The 26,984-nt window shown below is 42.5% G+C and overlaps 1 protein-coding gene and 1 long non-coding RNA gene across 14 annotated transcripts in view; one reads left to right on the top strand and one right to left on the bottom strand.

Moving 5' to 3' along the window:
- LOC130198410 (myomegalin-like) overlaps positions 1–26,887 on the bottom strand; it is a 45,943-nt gene extending 19,056 nt beyond the window's left edge. For 6 of the 10 annotated variants that reach the window (XM_056421561.1, XM_056421563.1, XM_056421565.1 and 3 more), the window contains exons 1-5: positions 2,084–3,426; positions 722–859; positions 511–630; positions 330–422; positions 12–236 (exon numbers count right to left, since the gene is read on the bottom strand). In XM_056421561.1, the coding sequence (XP_056277536.1) occupies positions 12–236; positions 330–422; positions 511–630; positions 722–859; positions 2,084–3,415 (1,908 nt within the window). In that variant the 5' untranslated portion in view covers positions 3,416–3,426. Of the gene's footprint in view, positions 1–11; positions 249–329; positions 423–510; positions 631–721; positions 860–2,083; positions 3,427–8,555; positions 8,610–9,247; positions 9,405–9,502; positions 9,661–9,751; positions 9,876–13,562; positions 13,640–19,385; positions 19,962–24,198 lie in introns of those variants that run through there. The other 4 variants (XM_056421567.1, XM_056421566.1, XM_056421568.1 and 1 more) reach the window with 4 other exon arrangements.
- LOC130198414 (uncharacterized) lies at positions 3,337–15,541 on the top strand. 4 transcript variants are annotated; one of them, XR_008832625.1, is made up of 5 exons: positions 3,337–3,422; positions 6,821–6,938; positions 13,069–13,150; positions 13,580–13,661; positions 14,615–15,541. It is a non-coding gene; the product is annotated as an uncharacterized LOC130198414 (long non-coding RNA). The 4 variants fall into 4 exon arrangements; XR_008832626.1 differs by having other exon boundaries at positions 13,580–14,690; positions 14,947–15,541; XR_008832623.1 differs by having other exon boundaries at positions 13,580–15,541.
- Positions 26,888–26,984: the final 97 nt, after the last annotated feature.

Below are 26,984 nucleotides of genomic sequence, written 5' to 3'. Positions count from 1 at the left end.
AACACGCTAACCTGGTTGTGCTTCTCAGTGACCTCCCTGTACTGCTGCACCTCCTGTAGATCGGAGTCGAGTCTGTCCTTGAACCTCGACAGGTCATCTCCTTGCCTCTGGCTCCGTCTCAGACTCCTCTGGCTGGCCTCCAGCTCCAGACCGAGGCAGAACAAGGAGCTTTGCACCGCCACCAGCTCGGTCTGCAGCTGGGCAAGCATCACATACTCGCTGACCCCCTCTGGCACCTAAAGAATGACCTGATCAAAGTCAGTGTGTCGCGGTTTCTCACTATCCATGAAGAAGGATCCCGCTGCCACTATATGTGCATCAAGTCTCACCTTAACTTGAGCAAGCTGGTTGTGGTGGACCATTTCTCTCAGCTTACACAGAGTGGTGTTCTGCCCTTCCATCAGCTGGTACAGATCCTGGGCCTTAAAGTATCATAGGTTGTGTGTGTATGAGCATCTCTCAAATACAGGTATCATCTCACACAGCTTGACAACAAAGATAAGCACTCACCTCACTGTCTTTGGTGCTGATGGACTCTGTGAGACCCTGAATGGTTCGCTCCTGACTCTGAGCAGCCTGGCGGATCGAACGCAGCTCACACTCCATCTCACTCAGCTTCTCCTGCAGTTTCTAAAGAGGGTACAATGTGACGCTGTGAGGCTGCCATTCAGTATCAGATATGGATTCACCAGAAATACGGAACTTTCCAGAAGAGGCACACCATATTGTTGGCCTCGCTCTCGTGGATCTTGGCCTGCAGGGATTGGACCTGGAGCTGGGCCTTCTGCAGCTCGCTGACACATTGACTGGCTGCACACTCAAACTGGTTCAGTTGAGTCTGCTGCTGCTCAACGAGGCTCTGGAATGAACACAATAAGGTGTCAGTGTTTCAAGTTATAAAAAAAGCCTCACCGTGAAGTGTAACTTGCATAAGACTTTATTGAGCAGCTGAATTATTTGTGAGAAATACATATTGTGTTGGTCTCAAATTCCGGAAAAATACAGAGGCTGTGTAAAAACTCTGTGTACTCTGTAAACAGATACGGTGGTCATGCAGGAGTTGGCACGAGTGAGCAAGTTGTGTAGCACTATTATCTTTACACAACGTATACTTTGATTCACCAAGATACATTTGTAGTTTCATGCGGAGATTAAAGAAAAATTATTAAAATTAAAAATAAATTATTACAATAACCTATCATTTCGATAACGCTATCGTACCAACCAACCAGAGTTGAGATCGGATGGTCTGACATTACGTGGATCACTTTGCCTCAAGGGCTCTTAGTGGAAAACAGGCGAGTGGTGGAGTCACTCCGCCTTAATGTCTCCCCACATCTAACCTACTTCAGCCCGGGCTCAACGATCACACGGAGGCGACCCTCAAGAACCTTTTGTTCATTATTATTGACTGGAATCATTTTTACATTGTCGAGCGCAAAATCCTGTGGAACAACACGCGACTTTGTAACTGGAAATATCTTTCGTTTGTCTAGAGGCTGTGTTCAGTATTTTGCAGCTGTGATGGAAGGAGATGGAGACTATCAAAATGTTAATTCAAAATCATTTAAATATAAAATCAATCACATATTGATTTTTAGACATCAACACTCACAAAATTGTTTTAAATGACTCCACGTTCACTACGTGCTTTCTACCATATTGACATGACGAATGACCTTTTGTGTTCACACACACACACACACAAGGTAATTAGGCCATGTCCAGTGAAACAGCTTACCATCACTGAACTGCTCATGTAATGTATTCCCACACAAACACACACACACTGTAGCTCACATCCTCCTGAGTAAAGGATTGTTGGAGAAGCTTTGAGCAGGATTTTAGTGACTGACAGTGGGATTATGAGGCTAATTGAGTGGTGAGAATCCTCATTTTGTGGGCAGACTGCACTGTTCGTCTGTCACATTAAAGCCGGTTGGGTTGATTCTCTCATTCTGCTGCAGATGGTGCAAATTTACAGAAGTCGGGCAAAATGCACTTCATCACTGTGTGTCGTCATAGTGCAGTAGTACCACCCCTGACCCCTGTATTCATCACCATCCTTGTTGATGTGTTATACCTGGTGAGGACGTGGGGGAGGATACTCTTTGTACAAATCCTCCAACAGATCCTCCATGTAAGCCAGGTTCAGATCATGATCCACCAGCCTGAACACAGGGGTCTCTAACTCAGGTGTTGGCATGTGGTTGTCTCGTTCCCCCTCTGGAGCTCCATAAGACATTCCCAGAAGGGGATCAGGGGACAGCAGCCTTGAGCCTCCATTACTGCAGCTCTGCCGGATCAGCACTGGCAGCTTACTCCCCTTGGAGCTCAGGACTGGCCTGTAGACGGCATAGCTCTGCAGCAAACAGAGGGCCAGAGAGAGGCTGGCTGCAGGTGAGGCTTGGCCATGTGTGGCTCCCAAGTGCTCCTCAGAGAAGGAATCAGAGATCCGGTCATCTATTAGTTCTCTGGGGGATCTCAGCTGCCCCTCTGTTACAGCTCCAGGCTGAATATATTCCTCAGTCGTCTCTAAGGATGCCATCGAGGGGCTGGAGCTGGCTCGGCCAGCCAGGGTGTGATCACTATCCGATGACCTCGAGGGGTCCTGAGAACCAGGGACCAGAGTTAAAGAGGAGGCCGGTTCTTCTGAATCCTCCATATTATTGTCTTTTCCGACTCCTTCTCCACCAGCTCCTCCTCCAGTCGCACACCCTCCAACACCACTGGCTGAATATCTGGATGACGGCCCACAGGAAATACTCCGCGCCAGCTTCCTGGGCACCTTACAAACAGCTTCATAGTCAGAGTCCGCCACCCGCCAGTAGGAACAACCCCGACACTTCCTGGGAGTGCTGGGAACACCATGCTGTGAGCACGCAACCGTAACCTCGGACTCTGGACCAGTAGAACTTTGAGGGTGATGGTGGTGTTGACATTCCAGGCCATCATCGGCCCAGGACTCGTACAAAGAGTAGACCAGATCCTCTTGGAGCAGGGCACAGTACTTTGCATGAGTGAGACCAGAAATGTCAACCATCCCATCTCCTGATCCATCATCATCTCCAGGTAACACCACTGCACCCTCTTCTGAATTGGTTTTCCGGTAGAGCCCACTGATGCACTGCCTCAGCCTGTGTTTCTCCTGCAGGAGACGCTGCAGCTTCTCGATGGACAGGGCCTCCACGCGGGCGATCACCGTGTCGAAGCGGTACATGCGGTCCAGCATGAAGGTGCACTTTGAGCAGGCGAACTCTCCTCTGCCATCCCGGGTCAGCTCTCGCCCAACAGCATGAGACAGCAGCACCTGCAGGTTGAGCTTGGAGGCGGGATGGAAGATCCATCGCCGCTGGTTACCACAGAGCTCCCGTCCGCAGACGCGACACGTTTCCTTCATCTTGAGATCCAGCATGCCACAGGTTTGTAACGATCCTTATTCACTCCAACACGGGGACACCTGAACCCTTATTATGGTGAATTTGATCCCTTGAGAGTCCAACAAAAAACAAACAAAAAAAAGTTCCAAGCTGCATCAGAATAAATCTTTAAAAATATATATAATTCAAAATAGAGTAAAGCTCCTAATGGCATCAGTCCTTTCAATGGCATTAAATTCAAGGCCAGACATTACAATGAGGTGGACAAGGCAATATGCTTGTAGAGAATGATTGCACATGAGGTTCTTGGCAGGACTGAGAAACCATGAGGTAAAAACAGGGAATCAGCGATGGTGACGTTAATAAAAAATATATCCATCAGCCCAGGATCACCGGCAATTTGCTGGAGGTGCAGGTGCATCGGGAACATGGCGCACAGTCAATCCCACGGACGCACAGCGTATATCATCGGTCCCGTGAATCAGATGCAGTATTTATCTGGATATGGTCCTCGCTGTTTAGCATTTCCCAACAGCACCGCGCGCGCCATCAGTCGGCTGTCACGGACACACCAGCCTCCCCGCGCGCCATCAGGTTAGTAATGACCGGTGATCGGTAATAATCCGGACACGGACGCAGAGCAGTAACTGGCGTCCACGGACAGTCATCTGATCTTTCCCCGGTGTCTGGGTCCGTAAACGAGTCTGTATTCATGTCGGAGCCCTCGCCGACATCCAGAGAGGCAAACACGCGCTCGGCGAGCCCGTGTGCTTCGTGAGGTCGGAGATCCTCCGGGCTGATAGCGAACGATGTGTCTGTCTGAATCAGACCTGCAGCGGCGGAGCATACCATGTGTAGCATACAGTGGGGGGACGCACGGTGCAGTGGTACAGAGATGCTCATGGTTTGATATCCATTAAATACATTTTCTGATTTAAAAAACGGCTTTTTAAAACTTTAAAGCAAAAGATAGAATGTAAAGCCATAGGATATTAGCTTTATTTTTAGGTTTATTGTTAAAGAGGCAGAATGATGTTCCCCGAGGAGTCTGTTACTTCCTTCGCCCGGTTTACTAAACTCTGTTCGCCTGACTGAACAGGTGAAATGCTCAGGAGCCGGTACCATTAGTGACGCTCTGTGAAATGAAAGAGTCCAGAAGAGAATAGTGTCAGACTCTATTCTATTCTATTTGTATTAAATTCATTGTTTTTATTGGTATGACCATACGGTTTGCCACAGCATGTTTTACAATGTTTACAATGCAAGTAAAATAAGCATAATTCATATACGATATGATGTATTACAAAATAATAATTCTGCACAAGATGTACACATTATTACTCTAAATACCTACACTGGTCAAAACTATTGGAATATGATACATTATGTTCTATTTTTTCTAATGTCCTATTTGTGTTAAAGAGAATAAAATATTCAGCACAAATACACAGCAGAATGTCAGATGTTCAGTAATAATTATGCTGGAGAGCCATCTCTCTCTCACCCCCCCCCCCACCCTCCCCCCACCACACACACTCAACACACACATACTGCCTAGGGGTTGACTCGAACCAGTTTCCAGTACATTACTTTAAGCTGTGCTGCAACCTTTGTTGTAAAGATGACACTTAGTATAAAACATTGCCTAATTTTGGATTTCTGCAATAATGACCTATCCTTCATAATTATACTGGAGGAATGGCGTCTTGAACAGACCAATGAAATTAATCATTCTGACATTAATGTATTCAACGTCACCATCCTGACCTTTACACATGCATTAGTATTTCATCAGACAAGAGGCTCTTGAGACAAAATCACATTTTCAGTGAGCAATGAAACCAGTTACCATGACAACATATATATGTTCAGCAGTTAAAGATGGTGGCTGTGTGGCGGGATGAATAGTTGCTTGAGGTTACAAGATACCCTTTGATTAGAGTTCAAATCATATACTGTCAGCTTAACAGAGGCAGTGCTTCAAAGATGATTATTTAAATTGTTTATATATGCATATCAGTTTTGATTTTAGCTGCATAACTGCTGTTACAACTGCTGTCTGTCGTCTATTAAGTCATTCCTGTTAGTATAATTAGGCATGTGTAAGACACAACAGTGGATTGTGCTTATTTTGGCACTTGACATTATAAGAATGCGTCACAAAGAAGTAATGCTGAATAAAAAACATCTAAACTGACTTAGTGACTAAACTCTACCTATCATCCAAGACCATCACCTCAGTCACCCATACCACTCTCACCACCTGTCTAACCGAAATAAAATCATGGATGCAACAGAACTTTCTCAAACTCAACTGCAACAAATCTGAAATACTCATAATTGGCCCTAACTCCCTCACCCGCTCCGCCCAGACAATCTCTCTCAATATCGATGGCTACATCGTCACCCCCTCCACCAAGGTCCGCAACCTCGGCATCATCCTTGACCCCACCCTCTCTTTCCTCCCCCATGCCAACCACGTCACCAAAACAGCCTTCTTTCATCTCAGGAATATTGCACGACTCCGGCCCTCCCTGTCCCCTGCCACCATTGAAATCCTCATCCACGCCCTCATAACATCAAGACTTGATGACTGCAACAGCATCCTCTACGGCTCCCCCAACAAAATCATCAATAAACTTCAATGTGTCCAGAACTCTGCCGCCCGTCTGCTCACCTCCACCAGACGCTATGAACACATCACCCCGGTCCTCCACCACCTCCACTGGCTCCCGGTCAAGTACAGGATAGACTTCAAGCTTCTACTGATCACATACAAAGCCCTAAACAACATGGCCCCTTTCAGACCTCCTCCCCCTCCACGCTCCAACCCGTTGCCTCAGGTCCGCCGGCACAAACACTCTGAAGATCATCAGGACCAAGCGCCGGACCTGGGGTGACCGCGCCTTCTCGGCAGCTGCACCCCCCCCTCTGGAACGCTCTCCCCATCCACATCCGTCAGGCTCCCACCCTACCTTTATTTAAGCAAGCCCTCAAAACACACCTCTTCCAAATTGCTTTCACCTGCTAATCCCTGACCCCGATACGACTCATACAGCTTCCCCAGTTTGTTTTCCTTTCTTTATGTTACTGTTCCTGTTTGTTCGTCTTGTCTGCTTTCTTTTTGTTTGTTCTGTCTGTCTCTTGTTCCCTGTAAAGCGTCTTTGGGTATTCAGAAAAGCGCTATAGAAGTCTGAATTATTATTATTATTATTATTAGTTGACTTGCTAAGTAGCGAGCATATCACTGAGCTCACTAAATACTGTGGTAAGAGTATAATCATACTGGTCTGGTGGTGTCCTTGGTCTTTTAATGGATCCCTCATCCAACCAGGGTAACTTATGTCAATACAATGCTATTGCCTCAATATTAGTATTATTTGGACTTTGAAGCATGACTGTGCATCTCAGCAGTGGCCAAAATGTTTGTTTTCCCGAAGGCGCACACACAGAGGGTCATGCTGTTTCTCGTGGATATGCAGTGAGAAATCCCAACGACCTCAAAGCAGTCCTGTGGCTTCAGGTCAGAGTACCGATCATGTGCTCCGTCATTAATATGTGAGTCAGAGTCTTGGGACCTCATATCTGATTCATAATCCTTGATGAATGATTGTTTGAAATGTAACTTTTTTGTAATTTTCTGTTAATCAGATATGTGTTGGAAAACAACATGTCAGAAGAATGCAGCTGAATAACAAATTATATATATTCTTTTTGATCATATCTATGTAATTCAATACAAGAAAATATTTAGGATTTAGTTGTGTAGAGGGTACCAATTACTGCAAATTATTCTTGAACAGGAAACCCAGGAAATAATTGTCTTAAGAGGTTTCAGATGATATTTCTTTCCTGGCTCTTCTTCTCTCGCCAAACAGATTTGATCTAAATGGCTGTGGTGTCTGGGGATCTAAAGAGGAGCTCTTATTGCGAGTGTCCGTAGGAAACTATACAACTTGATATCAGTGATGGAGGCGCTGAGCACTCAAAGGTCAACCTGACCTATCGACAACGCGGCTGAAACCAGACCCGCTAAACTGCTAACCAGTGAGATGCCTGTATGCACACACGCACATACAAAGAAGGCGCCTCATGGGATTGTGTACACACACGCACACACACACATAAACAGGACCCCAGTTACTGATCCTCACACGATCTCTGTGAGTAGATTCACATGCCGCTGTATGAACAGTTTGTCACTCCTGCAAAATGTATATTACTAAGCTACAACATAAAGAACATTTGTTTTGTTTTATCCATATTTTACCAGCAATTGCATTTCCTTAAATTCTTAAAAGGAAAAATATATGTCTAACGGTGAATTGGATTTAATGGATTCATTGTGTTATATTCTACATGCTATCTCATTCGTTTGCACACATACGCACAATGTCCACTGCACTGACCCCAAAACCCACAAAACAACAGTTCAAATTCAGCTCTCAAAAAAACAAACATCCCCTCCAGGTTGTGTTCATATTAATATGTCGTTTTCTTATCTATACAATCACTCAATATGTTGCACATCACATTGTCATTACTAGTCACACGCTCAGACACTACCCCACTGTTCCCTGAGTGACTAAATGTTTTGCACATTGTGTTGTCATCCACTTCTCAACATACGGCCCTGCTCTGTTTAGTGTGTCGTGCACACTAAACTCTTTGTTTTAGAGGAAAGTTCACCATCACATTGAACTCGGCTGCTGCCGGTGATGAAACTGTCAGGGTGAGATTGCACAAAGACGAGTTCCTGCTCACCACAGGATGTTTCACTTGATGTTTATTTACTTCTAGCTATGCCAGCGTATGACATCGAGTAGTTGTATTGATTGTATTAGGTTTATTTCTGCAGGTTGTCATATTTGCCTTTTCTCCAGTGGCAAAATGAGATATTTCAAAATCTTTAACGTACTGGTTGTATTGGCATTCCTCTGATCTCCCTCCAGCTTTAGTCTCTTTTTTTAAAGATTTTTTTTTAAAAATAAGTGTTTATTTTTTTCCTGCAGTTGTCAGCTCCTGTGTGAAGACGCAATGTTTCACTTTGCCATAAGGAGGCAGAGTTCGTCTGACTCGCAGAGAGATCTGTGAGGCTGTTCTGACACTTAGTGGAGAACTCTATAATAACAGAGAAGACTGAAGTACGACGTAAAGATACAGAGCTCCACATACCTGCATCTCCTGTTCGATGCGCAGCCTCTCTCGGCCGAGTTCCTCGTGATAAAACTGTAAGAATGGAGACAGACTATTAACTTACCGAATGGACTAATCTGAGAATTAAAATAATTAACCGTACATTCAATATTAAGATCAAAGAAACATAATGAAACAGAAAAGTGAAACAAATAAACCTCTGACTATGAAGCTGGCACGGAGTATTTACTGTTGGCCGTCATTCAGACATTAAGCCGGTGTTGTTGGAGGGTGACTGACGTCATACTTCATGACAGAATACTTGCACATTAGAATTCTGAATTTGCCCCAGCTGGGGATCAATACAGGTTTATCTTATCTGCCATGTGCCCCTCCAGTGTACGTGTTTGTTTCAGTAGCAGTTTGTGCGTGCACATAGTTATTGTGACCCACATGAATAGCTGTTCAAATAAGGTTCAGGAATGTCACAAATGCTGCTTCAGGAACCTCTTTCTAGAATAGAAGTTTGGCCACATGGTGGTCCAGAGGAATGTAGTAATATTAGACCCCAAACAGGGTTTTAATGATATGCTCTCGGGATGACCAGCGGAGAGAAACACATTTACTGAAGAGCTGCAACACTTGCTTGTTTGGGTATCCCTTTGCTAAGACAGCAAAGAGTGTATTTTAAAGGGGGCGTCAGTAAAACTAGGAATTCAAGGTCTACATACATCCACATCCTTGTCCTTCTGGAGCAGAGATGAAGACAGCTCTTGAACTTGTCCTTCCAGCTCTCCCACCCTGAGTGTGAGTGTTGTTTTCTCTCCGCTCAGCTCGGTGATGAGCGTCTCCTTGGAGCAGAGGTCTTTAGTCAGCTCCTCTATTAACCTGAACACAGACGGAGGAAAGGCCAGTGAGGACAGGGAGGTGGATTTGGTTGGTTGGATTATTCGTGGTGGTTGAGGAGATGTCTTGGTGATTTGCACCTGTCTTTGTTGGTGTTGGATGGGGAGAGGATGCTTCGAGGCCTCTCGTCCTCTGGGGTGTCCTCCATGGGGGTGTCTAGGGAGAACAGGGAGGCATTGGAGTGCGATCCAGCCAGCGGAGCCATCCGCTCAGCCTCGCTGCGTGCTAGCTGGGCCTCCTGAAACACACACACACACACACACACACCTAGCATAAACCTGAGGCCCCTGCATGCCAGTTCAACCAGCTGAGCATGTGAGCAGACGAACCTCCTGCAGGAGCTGAATCTTAGTCTCAAGCACTTGCTCCATGTGGTCGATTTCCTGCTGTCTCTCCCGACACCGTCTCTGCAGCTCTGCCTCATTGTGATTGGTCAAGCTCTCTGCTGTTTTGCTGTTCAACAGGAAAAAATAAAGTCAGAGTTGATCAGAGGTATCACAATGGAGACAGTTCAGCTCACGGTGGTGGAAGCATTAGAACACGATGCAGAGCCAAGACACAGAGATGACATCACTCTCCTGTCTAGTGCGGTGCTCATGGGACCCAACACATTCTCCACATGGTTTATTGTCATGGTTACTGGCATTATGTGTTGGTGAAAGACTTGAGGTAGAAAGGATAAAGCATATGATGCATTTTGAGTCTTTTTGCCTGTTATAAGTAACCTGGACTTAGTGGTGTTTATTTGTTTATTTGTTTATTTATTTATTGGATCCCCATTAGCTGACGCCTTAGCGACCGCTAATCTTCCTGGGGTCCACAGAAAGGACAAAATACAATACATACAAAAACATACAAAACATATCGTGAATCCAACAGTTAAAAATAGTACAACAAAGTAAAAGAAAAAGAAAAAATAGTGCAGTCAGATGCTCAGTACAGTTAAAGGATAAGATATATGTTATGTTGTGCAGATCAACTTAAGTCATACAAAGAATAAGAAAAGGAAAATCAGATGACTAAAAAGCAATAGAATACGTCAAGTGGTGAATGTTCTTAGGTGCGCCTTTAATTGTTTTTTGAATGATAAATTGTTACTCATGTGAGTTAAACGAGGAGGCAGTAGGTTCCAAGCGGTAATTGCACGATAGATCACAGTACGTTTGAGGAGGTTAGTTCTTGGGGTTGGCGGTATCAATTGACCTAAACTAGCATTCCTAGTGTTATGTTTATGTCTGTTAAATGTGTATTGTAACTGATTGAAGAAATATACCGGTGTCTGATTAAATACTACTTTCCTGAAAAACATGAGAAGACAAAAGTGAAGTTGAGTTTCAACTGAGAACCATGACAGGCGAGAGTGCATATATGCAGTATTAGTTCTAATTGAACACTGGAGTGCTAAACTGGCAGCTCTGTTTTGAACCATTTGTAGTTTGTGTATGTCCTTCTTAGCAGCCACTGCCCATATGAATGGACAGTACATCAGATGACAAAAGACCAGTGAGTGTAACACCTGACAAACAACAGGGAGAGTTAAATAAGCAAAACACTTTCTGGTCATAGCTATACCCCTTCCCATCTTAGTGACAATGCCGTTGATGTGCTCAGACCACGACAACTCTTCATCCAACACTACACCCAGTAGTTTGACCTTCTGGACCTGTTCTATCGCTGAGCCAGACATCGACAGGTGAAGCTGTGTGTCACCGTTAAGTGTATTCCTAGAGCCAAACACAATGCATTTAGTTTTAGAAATGTTTAGGGCTAGCTTATTCACTTTCACCCAATCAGACACTCTCTCCAGATCCTGATTCAAAATGGTAGCAAGTTCCAGTTTGTTTGAAGAATTGCTGTACAGTGTTGTGTCATCAGCATACATGACCATGTTGGAATTTTTAATTGACAAAGGGAGGTCATTTGTGAAAATGGAAAAGAGTAAAGGGCCCAAGCAGCTCCCCTGTGGAACCCCACAGCTGACATGTCTACAGTCTGATAAACTGCCATTATAAAAGACTCTTTGAGATCTCTCAGAGAGATAGCTAACCATCCAAGAGAGTGCAGTTCTGCTGAATCCATAACTTTCAAGTTTTGTAATCATAATGTCATGATCAATTACATCAAATGCAGCACTAAAGTCAAGCAAGACTGTGCCGACCATTTTCTTATTGTCCATCTGTATCAGCCAATCATCAGTTAGCTGGGCAAGGGCAGTAGCTGTTGAGTGATTAGGTCTGTATGCATGTTGGGAACTAGTAATGAGGTTATTCCGAATAAAATAATCCTGTATTTGTTTGAAAACAATTTTCTCCAATAATTTACTCAAAATGGGGAGTATACAAATTGGACGGCTATTTACACATGTGAAGGCAGATTTCTTGTCCTTAGGTATAGGAATCACCTTCGCCACCTTCCAGACCTTTGGGCATACACCATACTTTAAGCAGTTGTTGAAGATGTGACATATTGGTATAGATAAGTGAACAGAAGCAAGTTGCAGCAGTGTCACTCAATTGATACAGACTTTGGAAGCTATATATTCATACGTATGACGATGTGACATTCCTCACACACATGCCGTTTCTTTGTATTCACGGTTCATGATGTAAGTGTTCCTCTCGCTCCACCTGTGCTAGCATCTGTCTTTATCACTTAGTCAGTCAACGACGCCATACCAGAATCTCTGCGCCCAGAATGGCAGACGCCACGATGTCGCCATGAGTCCTGCCCTGGACCCTCTCTACGTACGTTTTTAACTCTGTCCACCACATGCAACAGCTCAAATAGCTGAGATATTTTGAACCAGTCTGAGTAATGCAGATCTCTGTCTCGTGGACAAGTGTCCTTCATGTGTATTGGACAAGAGCTTCATGCTAAGCGCCGGCCTCTTCGCGAGATGTCAGTCATCTCGGTCCGTCCACAACACAAACAAACTAAACTCCTGAGAAATGCTGTGAGGCTTCAAGTTCACGGGACTCAAGACATGTCGGATAAGACTCTGCTTACAAATGTGACGCTCAGGCTTGAAGCGTTGGTGAGACCAACAATACGACAGAATGTGAAAAGAGGGAGTGACAACAGCAACACAACTAGAGAACAGTGACACAAACACATTCATCCTTTCCAAGAGCACCAAAAACATATGGCCAGTGATGAACAATACCAATTTAAGGGTCAACTACCACAACCGCAGGCCAACGGCGGCGCAGTGTACGACATACAGAAGGATGGCTGAAAGGACACCATGCTTACAACCCAGAAAGACCGGCACCACCCGTGGCTACAGAGAAATCAACCAAACTCCAGCAGCAGGTTCAAGCGCCGTCCTGGAGCGAGAGACGCCCGGCGATGGGAGTTTTAAGGAATCAACAGCATAAAAAAGGGGACTAACATTTGTCTATAACTGGGATTCCCTGTCTTAAACTACCAAATACGTACAATCAGCGGAGACTCCTCTGGCTAAACGGCCGTCTTCCTCATCCTCGTGTCACATTTAGAGCAACAGCAGTTACAGCCTGTTGGCAATAATCTTTAACATGACTTTCTTTTGTAAGGGAGTTTAAGTTATTGGTCGCAATTTCCTGTCCATTAACATTCTTCTGTGTCCTTAATGTGTGTGTGTGTGTGTTTGTGTTATCTCTTTCAGCTGCTGCATGACATATGAGCTGTTCGAGATTTGAGGTGTTGCAGTTAAGACAGGACCATGGAGCCAACACCCATAGATGGAGGTGCACACACACACACACAGACACACAAACACACAAACACAAACACACACACACACACATACACAGCATTATACATGATTCATCTTTGTCCTCCAAAGCCTAAAAGTAAAACAAGCTTGTAGGCAACTTGTGTTTATTTGCAGAGTATGCACTACGTACCATATTAATCAAAGTACATGTGACCAAAGAAAACATTCAAATGACAATATGACATGAGAAAAGGTTCTCTGAATAAAGCTAGCCTGTACAGAGTTACATTTTTCAAAGATCGTCTTCTTTGGTGCTTTGCATCTTTAGATACATAGTTGTTATGACATTAACATTCCCTCGTACACTCCTTGGGAATCGTAGTTTATTTAAGTTTCAGGTTGCACATTAATACATAATCAAGATCAACAAATTAAAGACTTACAGTGCTTTGTCCAAAAGCTGCTGTTTCTCCTGGAGCTCCTGCTTCAAGCTCTCTACTTCCACCTTCAGCTCGATGTTCTGCAACAGATGAAAGCAGCAGGTCAGTCATTGGTCATACGTTAATTTGTCATCACACATCATTAAATATATCCTCCAACATCAGCATTAAATCATGATGAACAGATAAATGACCATTTGTAATTGTACTGTTGCATCAGTGATAGTGGGTGGTGGAATAGTCCTGTGATCAAGAAAACTTGCACTATTAGCAAAAAAGAAAAAAACTGATACATTTATTCTATAAATTCTGTAATTTCATACAATTACATAAAGAAGACCAAGTTGCAATATATTTTGGAGCTATTTCACACACTTGAGCTCATCACTTTGTGTAACGTGTGTCCGCTCTGTATATCTGAGGTTCAGGTACAGATTACGTACTTTAATATGTTTGACATGCTGTCTTTCATTATTTCTATATTACTGGGTTTGTCTGAATCTAAAGTTTTCTTCCCTCCCCCACATCTTGAGTACCTTTTCCTCTTGTTTCCTACATCTCTTCATCACACGCTAACCTCTCTGCCAGAACACATGAGCGTGCTGTCAAGGCTGGTATATTTAGAGCTGGCGAATTTGTGGCAGCTCAGATATTCGCCGTCGGGGCCAAAGGCTAAACTCCGCAGTTTGTTTACCTGCTGAGGTCCACAGGGGACACTTTAGGGCCGGCTCTGGGGGACAGAGGATTGGTGGAGCTCATTGCGTGACCTTGGAGAGCTGCAAGAGGACAGTGTGTCTCTCTGCTCCTCCGATAGCCGGTCGTACCACCACAGCTTGGCTCATGTTCATCTCAACAGATTGTCCACTGTCTCTTGTCCCTCATCTCTATTCATCTGCGTCTCTGTCCCTGTGTCTGTCTTCGCTCTCCGCCCTTGTTCGTTCTCTCTTTCGGTTTTAGAAATGTTTTAGTTTGTTTTGGAGTCTGTTGACCTTCCCCTGTCCCTGCCAGAGAGCTTTATGTCCATAACACTCACAGAGCTCCATGTGCACTCACAGCCTGGAGGAGCCTGGAGCCTCCCCAGAAACATTTTCCTGAGAGGCCCCACGAGTGATCAACACGCACATATTACAGGTACACACACAATACACATTAACTGGTCATGGCGGATCAGAACGGGACAAATATCCATAGTTTAGATTATTTAAAGTGAGTTTTTCTTTGGCAAGAAAAAATTAATAAAATAAAATGTTTAGTTTCTTAAGATGTTCGTAAATCTATTGAAAATTGTAAACTATACATGCACAAATAATATAAAAAAGACAGCAGAAATTAATGCTAATTCTCTGTTTCTGTGTGCGTGTGTGTGTGTCAACAACTTGACTGACAGTAAGAGAGACATTTTCCCATCTTGAAAACAGTTCTATATATAGACACTCATCACAGTGCACCAGCTGCTGTTGTGGCCCTTCCTGGCCTGCCGGCCCCCAGCAACAGATCCCCTAATAACCAAATTGTGCAAGAGGAGGAGGAAAACACTGACGGGAGTGTCCCTAATTAATCAGACACACCTGCAACGTGACTGATCACCGACTGACAGATATTATATTTTACTCTCAATTCATCCGTTGTTGCTGTTGCTTATTTTGCATATTGCATTCAGAACTATTTATACTCTGGTTGCATCACTTTATTTACATGAATGAAAACTGTGGAATACACTATTTTCAGAACAAGATGATACACATGATTATTTACATGATTTGATCTGCTTATTATTTTCTTTATGAGTTGATTATTAGTTGTCTATTAAATGTTATACTGAAATACTGAAAAATCCAAATTCAAAGGTATTACATTTACAATCCCATGAGATAAATAAAAGAAGCAAATCCTTTCAATGAAGAAGCTGGCAGTAGAAAACATTTGGTATTTTTGTTTAAAAAAGTATTATTTGTTATTAAAATAGCTGATTATTAAATGTTTCTTCATCAATTCATTGACTAATCACATCACCTATATTTAATTACAATTCATTTCAAATACATCTCTACATTTTACAGTGACACAACTGAACTTAAATAAAATGCAACAGTTTAACAAGCCATATGCCGAAGAGAACCACACAAACACACTTGAAGAGGTTATGATGCACAAGTTGTGTTGCATGGACACTCATGGATACGTGTGATAAATAAATTATTGCACGCAAGCCGGCTCTATACATAGAGTCTCTGGAGCGAAGAGAGAGGTCAGTATGTGCCCAGGACCCACACACCTCATCTGTACTGTATTACATTGACGTGCTTTGGAGGATGGGAACACTGGGAACACTGGGAACACTGACATGACACTCAACCAACTGAGCAATGAGCAGCTAAGGTCAGATAACAGCTATGGAACAAAGATTTACTCTCCAATAAACAGTGATTATCCTTTAGCTGCACAGAGTTAAAGATTGTGGAGCACAGGGATTAAAACCCCTTCAGATGACGTGGGATCAGTTTACTCAATCACCGCCGGTATGCAGCAATTGTGGGGGATAAGTAGCAGGACGCTCAGGTCTTGTTTGGCTGGATCAAACAGCCATTTAGTTTTTCTCAAAGAGTTGTCGATGATCAGAGTGGCGGGTTTTAAACGCCAGCTGGCTCGAGTAAACCGATAACAGCTGAACCGGGTCACCTTGTTGTGTACGCACACTTTTTATGGACAGAGTGGCACAGATGGACACACACCTAGAGACCAATATATTGACACATGAATATACAGGACTGTCTCAGAAAATTAGAATATTGTGATGAAGTTCTTTATTTTCTGTAATGCAATTAAAAAAACAAAAATGTCATGCATTCTGGATTCATTACAAATCAACTGAAATATTGCAAGCCTTTTATTCTGATTTATTGCTGATTATGGTTTACAGCTTAAGAAAACTCAAATATCCTATCTCTAAATATTAGAATATCATGAAAAAGTATACTAGTAGGGTATTAAACAAATCACTTGAATTGTCTAATTAACTCGAAACACCTGCAAGGGTTTCCTGAGCCTTGACAAACACTCAGCTGTTATAAATCTTTTTTTTAACTTGGTCTGAGGAAATATTAAAATTTTATGAGATAGGATTTTAGAGTTTTCTTAAGCTGTAAGCCATAATCAGCAATATTAAAAGAATAAAAGGCTTGCAATATTTCAGTTGATTTGTAATGAATCCAGAATGCATGACATTTGTTTTTTTAATTGCATTACAGAAAATAAAGAACTTTATCACAATATTCTAATTTTCTGAGACAGTCCTGTATATGGCACACACAGCAAGATAAATGAAACGTTTCAATAGTTTTGGTACTGTCGTGTATTTTGCATCTTACTCTTAAAGATACAGCTAGTTTATAGATCTGAGAGAAGAAGGCCCCACGAGAATTTGGAGGGAAGAGTTCCTTTGTCTCACGTTGGCGCCACAGTCCACAGCAGGGGACTGCCCTATATATCCATATTTGGTGGCCAACGCGCCAGAGATCATCTTTGGAGGAAGGGGGGTTATAGGGATTCTATAGGGAACCTATAGAATCGAACATAAGACCTCCCCCTTTCTCTTATCTATATAAGCTGTAAACACACATAGCTCCGTTGAATTCCTTATACACGGACCCGGGGATTCCCAGCCGTTCGAACGAAGCGTCTGTTTTTACTTTGTACTCTTAAAGAATAAACTTTGTATTCTTGGAGTGCTGGGTCTCTCGAAACTTCTTTTTCAACAAGTCCTCATTCAAACTGCGCCGGCGGAACCCCAAGAAGAAAGATACAACAGTACAAAAAGAAAAGATAAGCAGAATAGCAGGCCTAAATACCTAAGTTTGACTTGAAATGCTAAAGTTTAAAAGTACCGAAAGATGAGAGCAGCAAACACTTGTATTCTGTGACAGACTAACAATGTATCTGTCTGTTTTTGTGCAGTCTTGTGAAGCATAGATTCAAATTGAAATTAATAAATAAGAAAACATGTGGGTTGATGCATATTATATATTATATTACAGTCACATGATTAAGAGCAGTAGCAAAGTGAACAGATACACACACACCTTCACTGAGTAAACTACGGACACGCGGATGTACCTTATTTTATTTCCACAGATAAATCAGTTTTCAACATGGATAACGAGGTAAGCATTAAAATTCCCAACAGTTTTTTTTGTTTCTTAACCCTTGTGTTGCCTTCGGGTCATTTCGACCCGAATCAATATTACACCCTCCCCCCGCTTTAGGATTAATTTGACCCCATTCAATGTTTAATGTCGGTGTTCTTTCGGTAGTCAACAAACAAACATAAAGTGCCTCACACTTAAACTTGGAAAACAATATTAATTCTAATAATTTTCTGGAGGTTTTAATTGCTGGCGTCAAATTGAACCCAAAGGGTAAAATATGTTAGTAAGTATAAAGGTAACAGGAGGGTGAAACATTGAATCGGGTCAAAATGACCCAAAGGCGGGGGGAGGGTGTAATATTGATTCGGGTCAAAATGACCCTAAGGCAACACAAGGGTTAAAGGAAACATTGTTCTACTGTTTTTTCGGGCTCATAAATAAGTGAGGCAAAGTTAAAATCATCGATCAACTGACTTTTAAATGTTTGTTTTGCTTAACCTTATCTTCTCGTGCATGCAGTTGGAGTTGCTGGCAGTGGGCAACATTGATTGTGACATATGTCATACTGCGGTTGACCTGTGAGGAGAGAGACCGTCTGCATCTTGCTCCCGGATGTTGTGGCACTTCACGTTTATAGACTTACATTAACTGTGTTAACACTTACATCTTCTTCTCAAACATCATTACTCAATGTGATATTTAATCCCCAGAGAACTACAGTGGCCTTCAAGTTACGGCAAAAAGTGAAAAGCAAGTTTTTATTTTGTCCTTTCTGGGCTACTGTAGAAACATGGCGGACTCTGTGGAGAGTACCTGCTCCCTCAGTAGATCTGAAGGGCTCATTCTAACACGACAACTATTAGTTTGAGGATACGTGATGTCACAACGTACTCACACACCCTGGTTTACACTTTTAAATCACTGCTTTAGTCGAGAAATCAAACTACTGGAGGTCAGCAACATCACATTCTCAGGGGGTGTTGCTGTCTAATATTAATTTAGTTTGACTACCATTATTGGGGTAAATATTTAACTTTCACAATCACATAAAAAACAACTGGTAGTAATGAAGCAAAGGATTGTTGAAACTGTTTTATTCTTACTGATTGATTAAAATATCTAAACCGCTATCAGCTTTAGATCAGCCTATGAAACCCACTCTCCTTTTCACAATGTGCATCAGCTGCTACTTTGGACTGTCATAACTAGTCATAACTGGTCTCTACACATCCAGAGTTGTATTGCAGTTTCATATCAAATCCCAATACAATGAATGAAACAATGCACAGGTCCTGCTGGACAGAAGTCAGCTCGGTACACAAGCAAACTGCATCAAATATAGGTTCCTGCGCACAGAGACAGCTAAAGTGGAGTCCCCCACAGGGCAGCCATGTACCAAGCAACAGCTGGGTCAACCGACAGTGAAAGTGTCATGTGCAGCAACTCTTCAGAACAACAGACCTGTCATGATAACAATCCCCTTCGATGACATAAGGCACAAATGAACTCTTTTGATTTCATACACATTGTAAAATCCCTCCACAAAGCAAAATGAATGATTTTTGATCATTTTGGTGACAGTGAAATGACCCATGGCCCCTTTTACAGCATCTCGCCACACCCCTTGTAGTCCCATTCATCATTAGTCGTTTCCTCATGCTCAATGAGAGGGGCTACTCACCGTACGATAGACATCCTCACTGCTCTCCTCGTACTTCTGCTGTATCCTCTCCTCCAGGAAGTAGATGCGGAGCTTGAGGCTGAAGTTCTCCTTCTTCAGGTCATTCAGGTGCTGTGACAAAGTACGGTACCCGTTAGACATGGCCGTCAAAAAGCACCGGCTTGACATGTCCGTTATGGGTCATAAATAAACAGTCGTCCTCGACCTATCCGTATCGTGGAGGAATAGGGAGTCCATTTTAAACTGTTATGGCGTGTCCAGGTCCATGAGTCCGGTAACCGTTCGACATGCTACCTCCTTCTCCAAAAAACATATTGTCAAAATGAACACATTATTTACAAAGTGGTATCCTGGCCTCTAACAGGCCATAGGGATACCATCTACAAACGCACACTAAAACTAACACATTCACACACACACGCACACATTAGAGTCTATAATGTCTGCAGTGCAGAGGCGACTCTGCAGCCCGGCTGCTCAGAGATGCAGCCATGTCAGATCCATGGTGTGTTGTGGTCTGCCAGGGGACGGGACAGGAGCTTATTTTACAGGACGAGACATCCCTGGAATCCCAGACTGCCAGGGGAGATGGGTGGAGGGGGAGGAGGGGGAGGAGGGGGAGGAGGAGGAGGGGAGGTAAAAGGTTCAGGGCTCGCAAGCAGTTGTGATATGAAGAGAAATCTCACTCCTCTGCAAATCAGGAGCGCCAAAATGAACAAACAGGGACACGAAAAGAAGGGATTTAAATCCCTTTTTGGCCTTTTCATTTAATCTGCCTTCTTTCAGATTTGTATTTATAATATATGTTTGAGAGAAAAGCTGAAACTTTGGCCAGAATGTTATATAATCACAAACAGTGACTCACCTTTATTTAGTCCCTACTGAATTAAGGATATGAAAATCTCAATATTTGTTTTATTACTTTAACACACTGAGTGTTTACGATAGAATCACACACCACTTTGACCAAACCACTTTCTCTTTTTTTTTCTTCATAAATGTGGGCATATACCTCCAAAATAATTTGTTTTCTGAATATATATTATTTGATGTAGCTGTGATTAAAATGTTAATTATATAATTTAATTTTTTATACAATATAAAATGATGCATCTTTTCTGAAAAATGTATTGAATGTTTTATATGTAACTTGATCTTAAAAGTCAAATCAATGTAGTACTGTAAAAACTGCAGCCACAACAACAACACATTTTAAATATAATTAATTACTAAAGTAAGGTGAAAGTATCTTCAAATTGTACTTGAGTACAGTACTTAAGCAAATGTAATTTTACTTTAATACTAATTATTTCTTCAGAAAATCTAAATATAGTAGCATGTCTGGCTGAGAGTATTGACGATGCCTCAAAGTGAAGAGGATACAGACCCACAGCACTAGAGTCCTATATTTACATGAATCAATATTTCCTATATAAAGATTAACACTATACAGAATTAACTGAATTGAATTGAACACTGTGTCAAATGACAAAGTCGATGTAAAAGGGTGGTTGATCTTAGTGATGACCCAACTAAGCAGCTCTGCAGAGCTTCTTTCATCTATTCTAGTTGGCGACTTATAGTTAATAGTTTTGGCAGTAAAGTTAGGACATTCACTTTATGGTTCAGTCTCACCAGTCTCAATAAATGCAGTTTATATCTGAAGCAGGCAACCATTTGAGAGAAAGAAATGGACTTGATAAACCCACTAGCTACTGCCCAGCAACAGACAGTTAGCAACTAGCTAAAGCTAGCCAGTGAAGACAGTTTAGATTAGTGAGCTAAATGAAGAGAATCTTTCTCAGACGTTGGATGAGACCAAACGGAGCTAAAGGAACAGTAAATGTCGGCCTTAACGTTACAGTCATTTTGGTAGCAAGAAACATGAGTGAATGCTGATGTTGCTTTGAGTCCGTTGGATGTGAAACTAGAGCTGTTAGCCATAACAACTTCATGAGGTACAGCATCATGTCATGGATGACGTGTTTTGGATGTTTTCATACCCTCGTGAAGCAAACGCAAAAGTCTTTGAGACACACTGGGAGTGTAAATATACTTGACGGGGATGAGTCAGAATCATTTGACCTTTGAGAGAACATGCATCTTCCTATAATTTGACTGATAGTTGAACATGTTACGTTCAAAAACTGCTCTGACAAACTCTTACCAGCATGGGAAGGTAGTGATGGGAGCAGGACTTATTGAAAAGAAGTTAGAGGGAATAGGAGACCTGGTAGCTGTGAGCCACAGTGCTATTAATAGGGAGGTGTCCTGCATCTCACACAGCGGTGGATCCCTGAATGTCCCACAGAGAGTAAACAGAAGTAAAATAAAAGAAAGGAAGACAGTCTCCACGTCTGACCTCATAATAAAAGCTCAACTAAATCAAGTTTAAAGACCAATGTCCAGTGCACGAAGCATCAATAATGAAGTAACTGAGGCATGTTACCAACACATGCAACTACGTCATCTGTAGTTCTTGTGTCATTCATGGGGTGAACCTATTTAAGTGTCATATTGCGTGCTGGTGCTAAATAATTCCAAACAAAGATAGGACAGGCGCCAATCGGAGTCTCCACCCAACGTTAAGGATGACATCATGTGCATAGTGTGTGTTTTTAAACTTCACACATGACACAACACATATACACTCACTTGTCAGCACTCCATCAAAGAACAACGCATAGTGGAATGTGTGTAATATAGTATGTGTGTATTTCGTTGTGAATGTGACACATCCTTAAATTGTCAGCCATCTCCAGCTTTGAGTACTTTTAGAAAGTAACTTCAGCTTTCGTGACTAGTTGGTGACACCTCCTGTTTTAAGGGGGATCAGCAGCACCTCCAAAATAACATTAAAGGACTATCACTGGTGGTTCGTTTAAGAGACAGTTATAGTGCTGCCGTGCGTTTTATTCTGATCTGGTATGCGTCTGGGTTCTATTGAAGTGAAAGTGTATCAATAACACTATCATGTCTGAGCTTTATTTATGAAACTGGATTCTGGACCCGATTAAAAAGTGATCGGAAAAAAATCCAACAACCAAAGTGTTAAAGTAATTATCACGTTGCATGCTGTTGTCTTCATTCGTACACAAACAGAAGTGTAAAAATATGTCTTTGTGTCTCTGTGTTGTGGCCTTACTGTCCCCAGGCTCACTTAGGCTAGCTCTCCTGACTAACTCATACCTGGGCTACAACCACTTTACTAACTTTCAGATTTGAAGCATCTACACTACTTTTTTTAAATTTTACTTTCAAAAAAGATTTTTGGATTTAACTTTGTCTTGAACCCCCTTTTAATAATCTCAAACGCACCAACTGACTAACTATGGAGCAACAACATGTCACATCAGGGAGACCAGATACCTGAGTGTAACCGAGGCTTCATACATCTATCCACACATGGGTTACAACGTTGGTTCAGTCTCATTCAATCATCCGTTTTTATTTATGTTGTTGTATATTTCATGTTTTTCTCATGACGTACTCTCAAAAAGGAAAATAAAATAAATCTTGTGTTTCTTATCAGGAAACAGAAACTTTTTTTTCTGCCGAAGGCGCTGATGTTGAGATGTTTCTTTTTCTGGGCTGTGCATTTTATCTGTGCTGTGATTTGAAACGATATATGTTGTAAAGCCCTGTTCTGTGTCTCCTCTGTTTCTTCTCTGTGTCTTCTCTGTCTCCTTGATTGGTTAATTCCCTTCACCTGCCCTCAGCCACGCTTGTCTCGTTAGTGTCTCATGCCGTACACCTGTTTCCCCCCCTCTATATTGTGCCAGTCTTTCCAGTGTTGCCTGCTGGGTTGTTGTCTGTAGGCCTAGTTCTGTCTTCCTTGTTCTCCTTGTGCCTCGTGTTTTTTGTGCCAAGCTCTCTAGTGTTACTCGTGTGAATTCCTGACCTGCCTGTTCTGACCCCGCCTGCCTGCCCTGACCTCGGATTCTCTGCCTGCCCCTTTTTGGACTTGTTTGCTGATTGGAACCTTTTTCCTCAGTAAAGAGCGTTTATTTTATTCACATTGAGTCCTGTCCTGTTCCTCTGCGCATGAGCTCCTGCCCCTCGCTACCCGTGACATATGTAGATAGTCATGTGATATTCGTTTTCAGATGTTTGTTTGGATGGAAATCATGTCTAAAATGATACAGAAACGTCCATGTGGAGGTTTTTTTGTTTTGAAAACCCTGTTTCAAAACAAACCGATAAGTGTGGCTGTTGCCTTAATGCACTGACAAGAGTGATATCAATCTCCTAATCTGACTCTGCAAGAAAGCATTGGAGCGTGTCTATCAAAATATGCAACTATTCCTTTAAATTATTCTCTGTAGGTGCCTGCAGTTTGTCGGGAGCCTGTGTCTTGCATTTGGGTAAGTACTGCTCTCCATGCCGAGTACAACAGCCTGTTGCCAAACATCAAAACGGATGCTTAATATAGATCAGTATTAATATCATGACTAATTAATTGCCACGCTGTATCCAGAGACAGACTTCCACCACCAGGAGAGTCCAGGTTTTTTTCCATCATTTATCATTGGCTTCTCCTTTTGTGAACAGTAGTTTAATAACATGTTCCAGAGAGTTTGGATATAATCTTGGATTTATAAAACAGTTAACATCTCGTGATCTGATCCCATAGTGAGGGTACCGCATCAAAGCGAAGCAAATTAGCTCATTGCTTCTTATAGGAAGACGAGAAGCCACAAGATGGCCCCGTAGAGCATTATCCCTTTGTTATTACTCACTCGGGTAGGTTCATTGTGCTGAAGGACACTCACTCACATCGAGCTCATTGACAATTCAAAATCAAGACCCTTACCTGTTCAAACTGCTTGAGTGTGTGAAGCTGGAGAGGAGGAGAGTTGTCAACGCTGCAAAAATCTAAGCAGAGGGAGCACGTTCCTTTAAGCGCTGTAGTAATTGTGGAATCGTGGACAAGCCTACTACTTATATTAAAGAGAGCTATGTACCTGTCATGTGACCTGGGATCTTGGATGAAGTCTGCTCTTCCACAGCACTGTCCAGAGAAACAAAACAAAGGTGTGCACACATTAAACACTATGAGAGAGAGGGATAAATAAACCATTAACATTTTTAAACGGTACAACAATATTCACAACAGGTAGAGATGTGTAAACTAGCATACACAATTAGCTTTGTAAAAGGCGAGAGCTCTTCCAGAAATGAAAAAAGGCACTCAAATCATTTCACTGAAAGTGCATTATCTCATTTGCACCTCTTTAGGGAATTGGAGGTCTTCAGGGGAGAGGAGGGATAGGAGGAGCCACTGAGGCTTAAAGTTAACTGAGTCTCTCAGGCTTTCCTTCCGTCTCCCAACCCAAACCTGACAGTTGTTGTAGAATTCTTCTTCCCTCAACCTGGTTATATTTACGATAAACCCCTGTGAGCACTGACCGCAGCAGCCGCGGCTCAAACAGGACTGCATATCCCTTCGTCCTTTACTCCCCCTTCCTGTCTTCATGTGTACATTCCTTCACCAGCTGCTCCATCAGAAAATGTAAAGACAGTTGGTGCATGCTGATAGTTTACAAGTGCACTCTGTGGTTAAATAGTCGACATGCTGCATCATTGGGGTGGGCCAGGTAACAATACTACTACTTTTTCACGATACGACTGCTTGGACTGTGTGAATATATCAGTGGGACGGCCCATTTATAGTAACAGTGAGTCTCCCTGTATGTGGGAGGGATTTGGTGATGCAGTAGCCTACATACAATACCACACAGTCCACAGAGAATTTAAACTGGGGGCACTACAATCACTTAGTCCGAATGAATAGTAAGTGGACTGACTCTTGTACTGTATTTGACGCATAACATTGTGATTATTGAAAGTCATGCATTCGGTCATTGTTCAGCATTAATGTAATCTCTGCAACATTAAGTGTATCCCAGGCCCTATTGCCCCAGATGCACATTTGGGCCCTTTAAATATGTGCTACTGTATTGCAATGTGTGCAAAGTAGGCCACAATTAGCCTCTAGAAACGCGTCATTGTCCATACACTTCACCACAAAATTACATTATGAATGCATTTGGGGGAAATGAGAAACATCCGGTGGAATGTGGCATCCCAGTTTAAATGCAATAGCAATATGCCCCGATCCATACAGCATGCAGACGGCTACACTGTGTGTGACAAAGCCAGGACTGTATTACACCGGAGGATGGACGGATGCTTGATGAAAACAACCCTAAAGAGAAAATGACGGCATTGCAACCGAAGGAGGATTTTAATTCAGATCCGGCTCATGAACCCGGCTCGTGCTTTGTTGAGATACCCGGTGAGCGCCATGGTCTTCCGCTGCGGTGTCACCTCCGCACACAATCGGCTAAAAACGCCGCCTCACCTCTCAGACTCTCCCCAGATCTGCTCTGGCGGCGATGAGCTCCAATCCATAAAGGCAGCTCCTTCAGTCAACGGGCATCCATGCCGCTCAGCCGCTGCCTTCGAATCACTCGTCCATTATTTAATTTGAGAGACAATACAACCACACGGGAGCATATGGTAATGCGCGCGGTCCATGCGCACAGCGCGGAGGGTTGGAGGGGGTGTGTGCGGAGAAACGAAAGCGGGGATGTCACAGAGCCCCCATCCCACCGAGGCTGCTCGACCAGCTCAGAGTGGGAACGCTTTCTCAGGATACATCCTTCAAAGATAATGAACTGAACGTGTCCTGATTCAACTGAAGACAGCTGCATTTTACAAAATAAAAGTAGACCACAGCATATGTTTTAAGAGCAACATTTTGTGTGCACTGACTCGTCACAGTGACCTTTTTTTGTTCAGAGTTCTGATTCAAATGTCCATTTTCTTTAAGATACGGTACATTTAGGGAGTAGAATGCATTATTCAGATAGGAAAAGATGGTAAATAATAATGCACCCTAAACAGTAGTGGAAGAAGTATTAAGATACTTCAGAACAATAGAAACACTATAAGTCATGTGTGTGAAGTCTGACTGAAGTATTAGTATTACCAAAAATATAAACTTCTTCTACTTTTACGAAGAAATAAAGTTACCATCATGCAGCAGAATGGCCACTGACAGACTTATGTATATTAATTGTCTTGTACTATGATGCAGAAGAAGGATTGTAATGTTGTAGCTGAGATGAGCTTTATAGTTCTCTATTGGGCAGTTAAATTAGCAATGTCTTGTATTTTATCAAATTGACATGTTTTGATGTAAAACAAAATCATTAATTCAAGCAGTCAAATATTAACTACTACCATACAGTATTTCCATTTGGGAGTACAAGCAGCAAATGGAAATACTCAAGTAAAATATACATTGTACAAGCTGACTACTCGTCTTAATTGGATAATACACATTTGTTGAAACTGCAAACAGAAAAACGTTGTGAAATACAGTTCTGCGAGACGCCCTCAACTGTTGTGTCAGATTGTGAGGCTGCTGATTGTTTATTCAATATAGATAATGTCATTGACTGAGATGGACTGCTCTGTGGGGATTAGGTGGGACACAGTTAATAAGATGTCATTGTTTGCTTTAGCAGTCAGCTGCAGGAGGATCTGAGATTCAACTTTGGTCATCTGGAGGCAACAGAACCAAGAACATTT

The sequence above is a fragment of the Pseudoliparis swirei genome, chromosome 8 (genome assembly GCF_029220125.1).
Source record: "Pseudoliparis swirei isolate HS2019 ecotype Mariana Trench chromosome 8, NWPU_hadal_v1, whole genome shotgun sequence".
Taxonomy (NCBI): Eukaryota; Metazoa; Chordata; class Actinopteri; order Perciformes; family Liparidae; genus Pseudoliparis; species Pseudoliparis swirei.
This window is presented reverse-complemented; position numbering and strand designations above follow the sequence as displayed.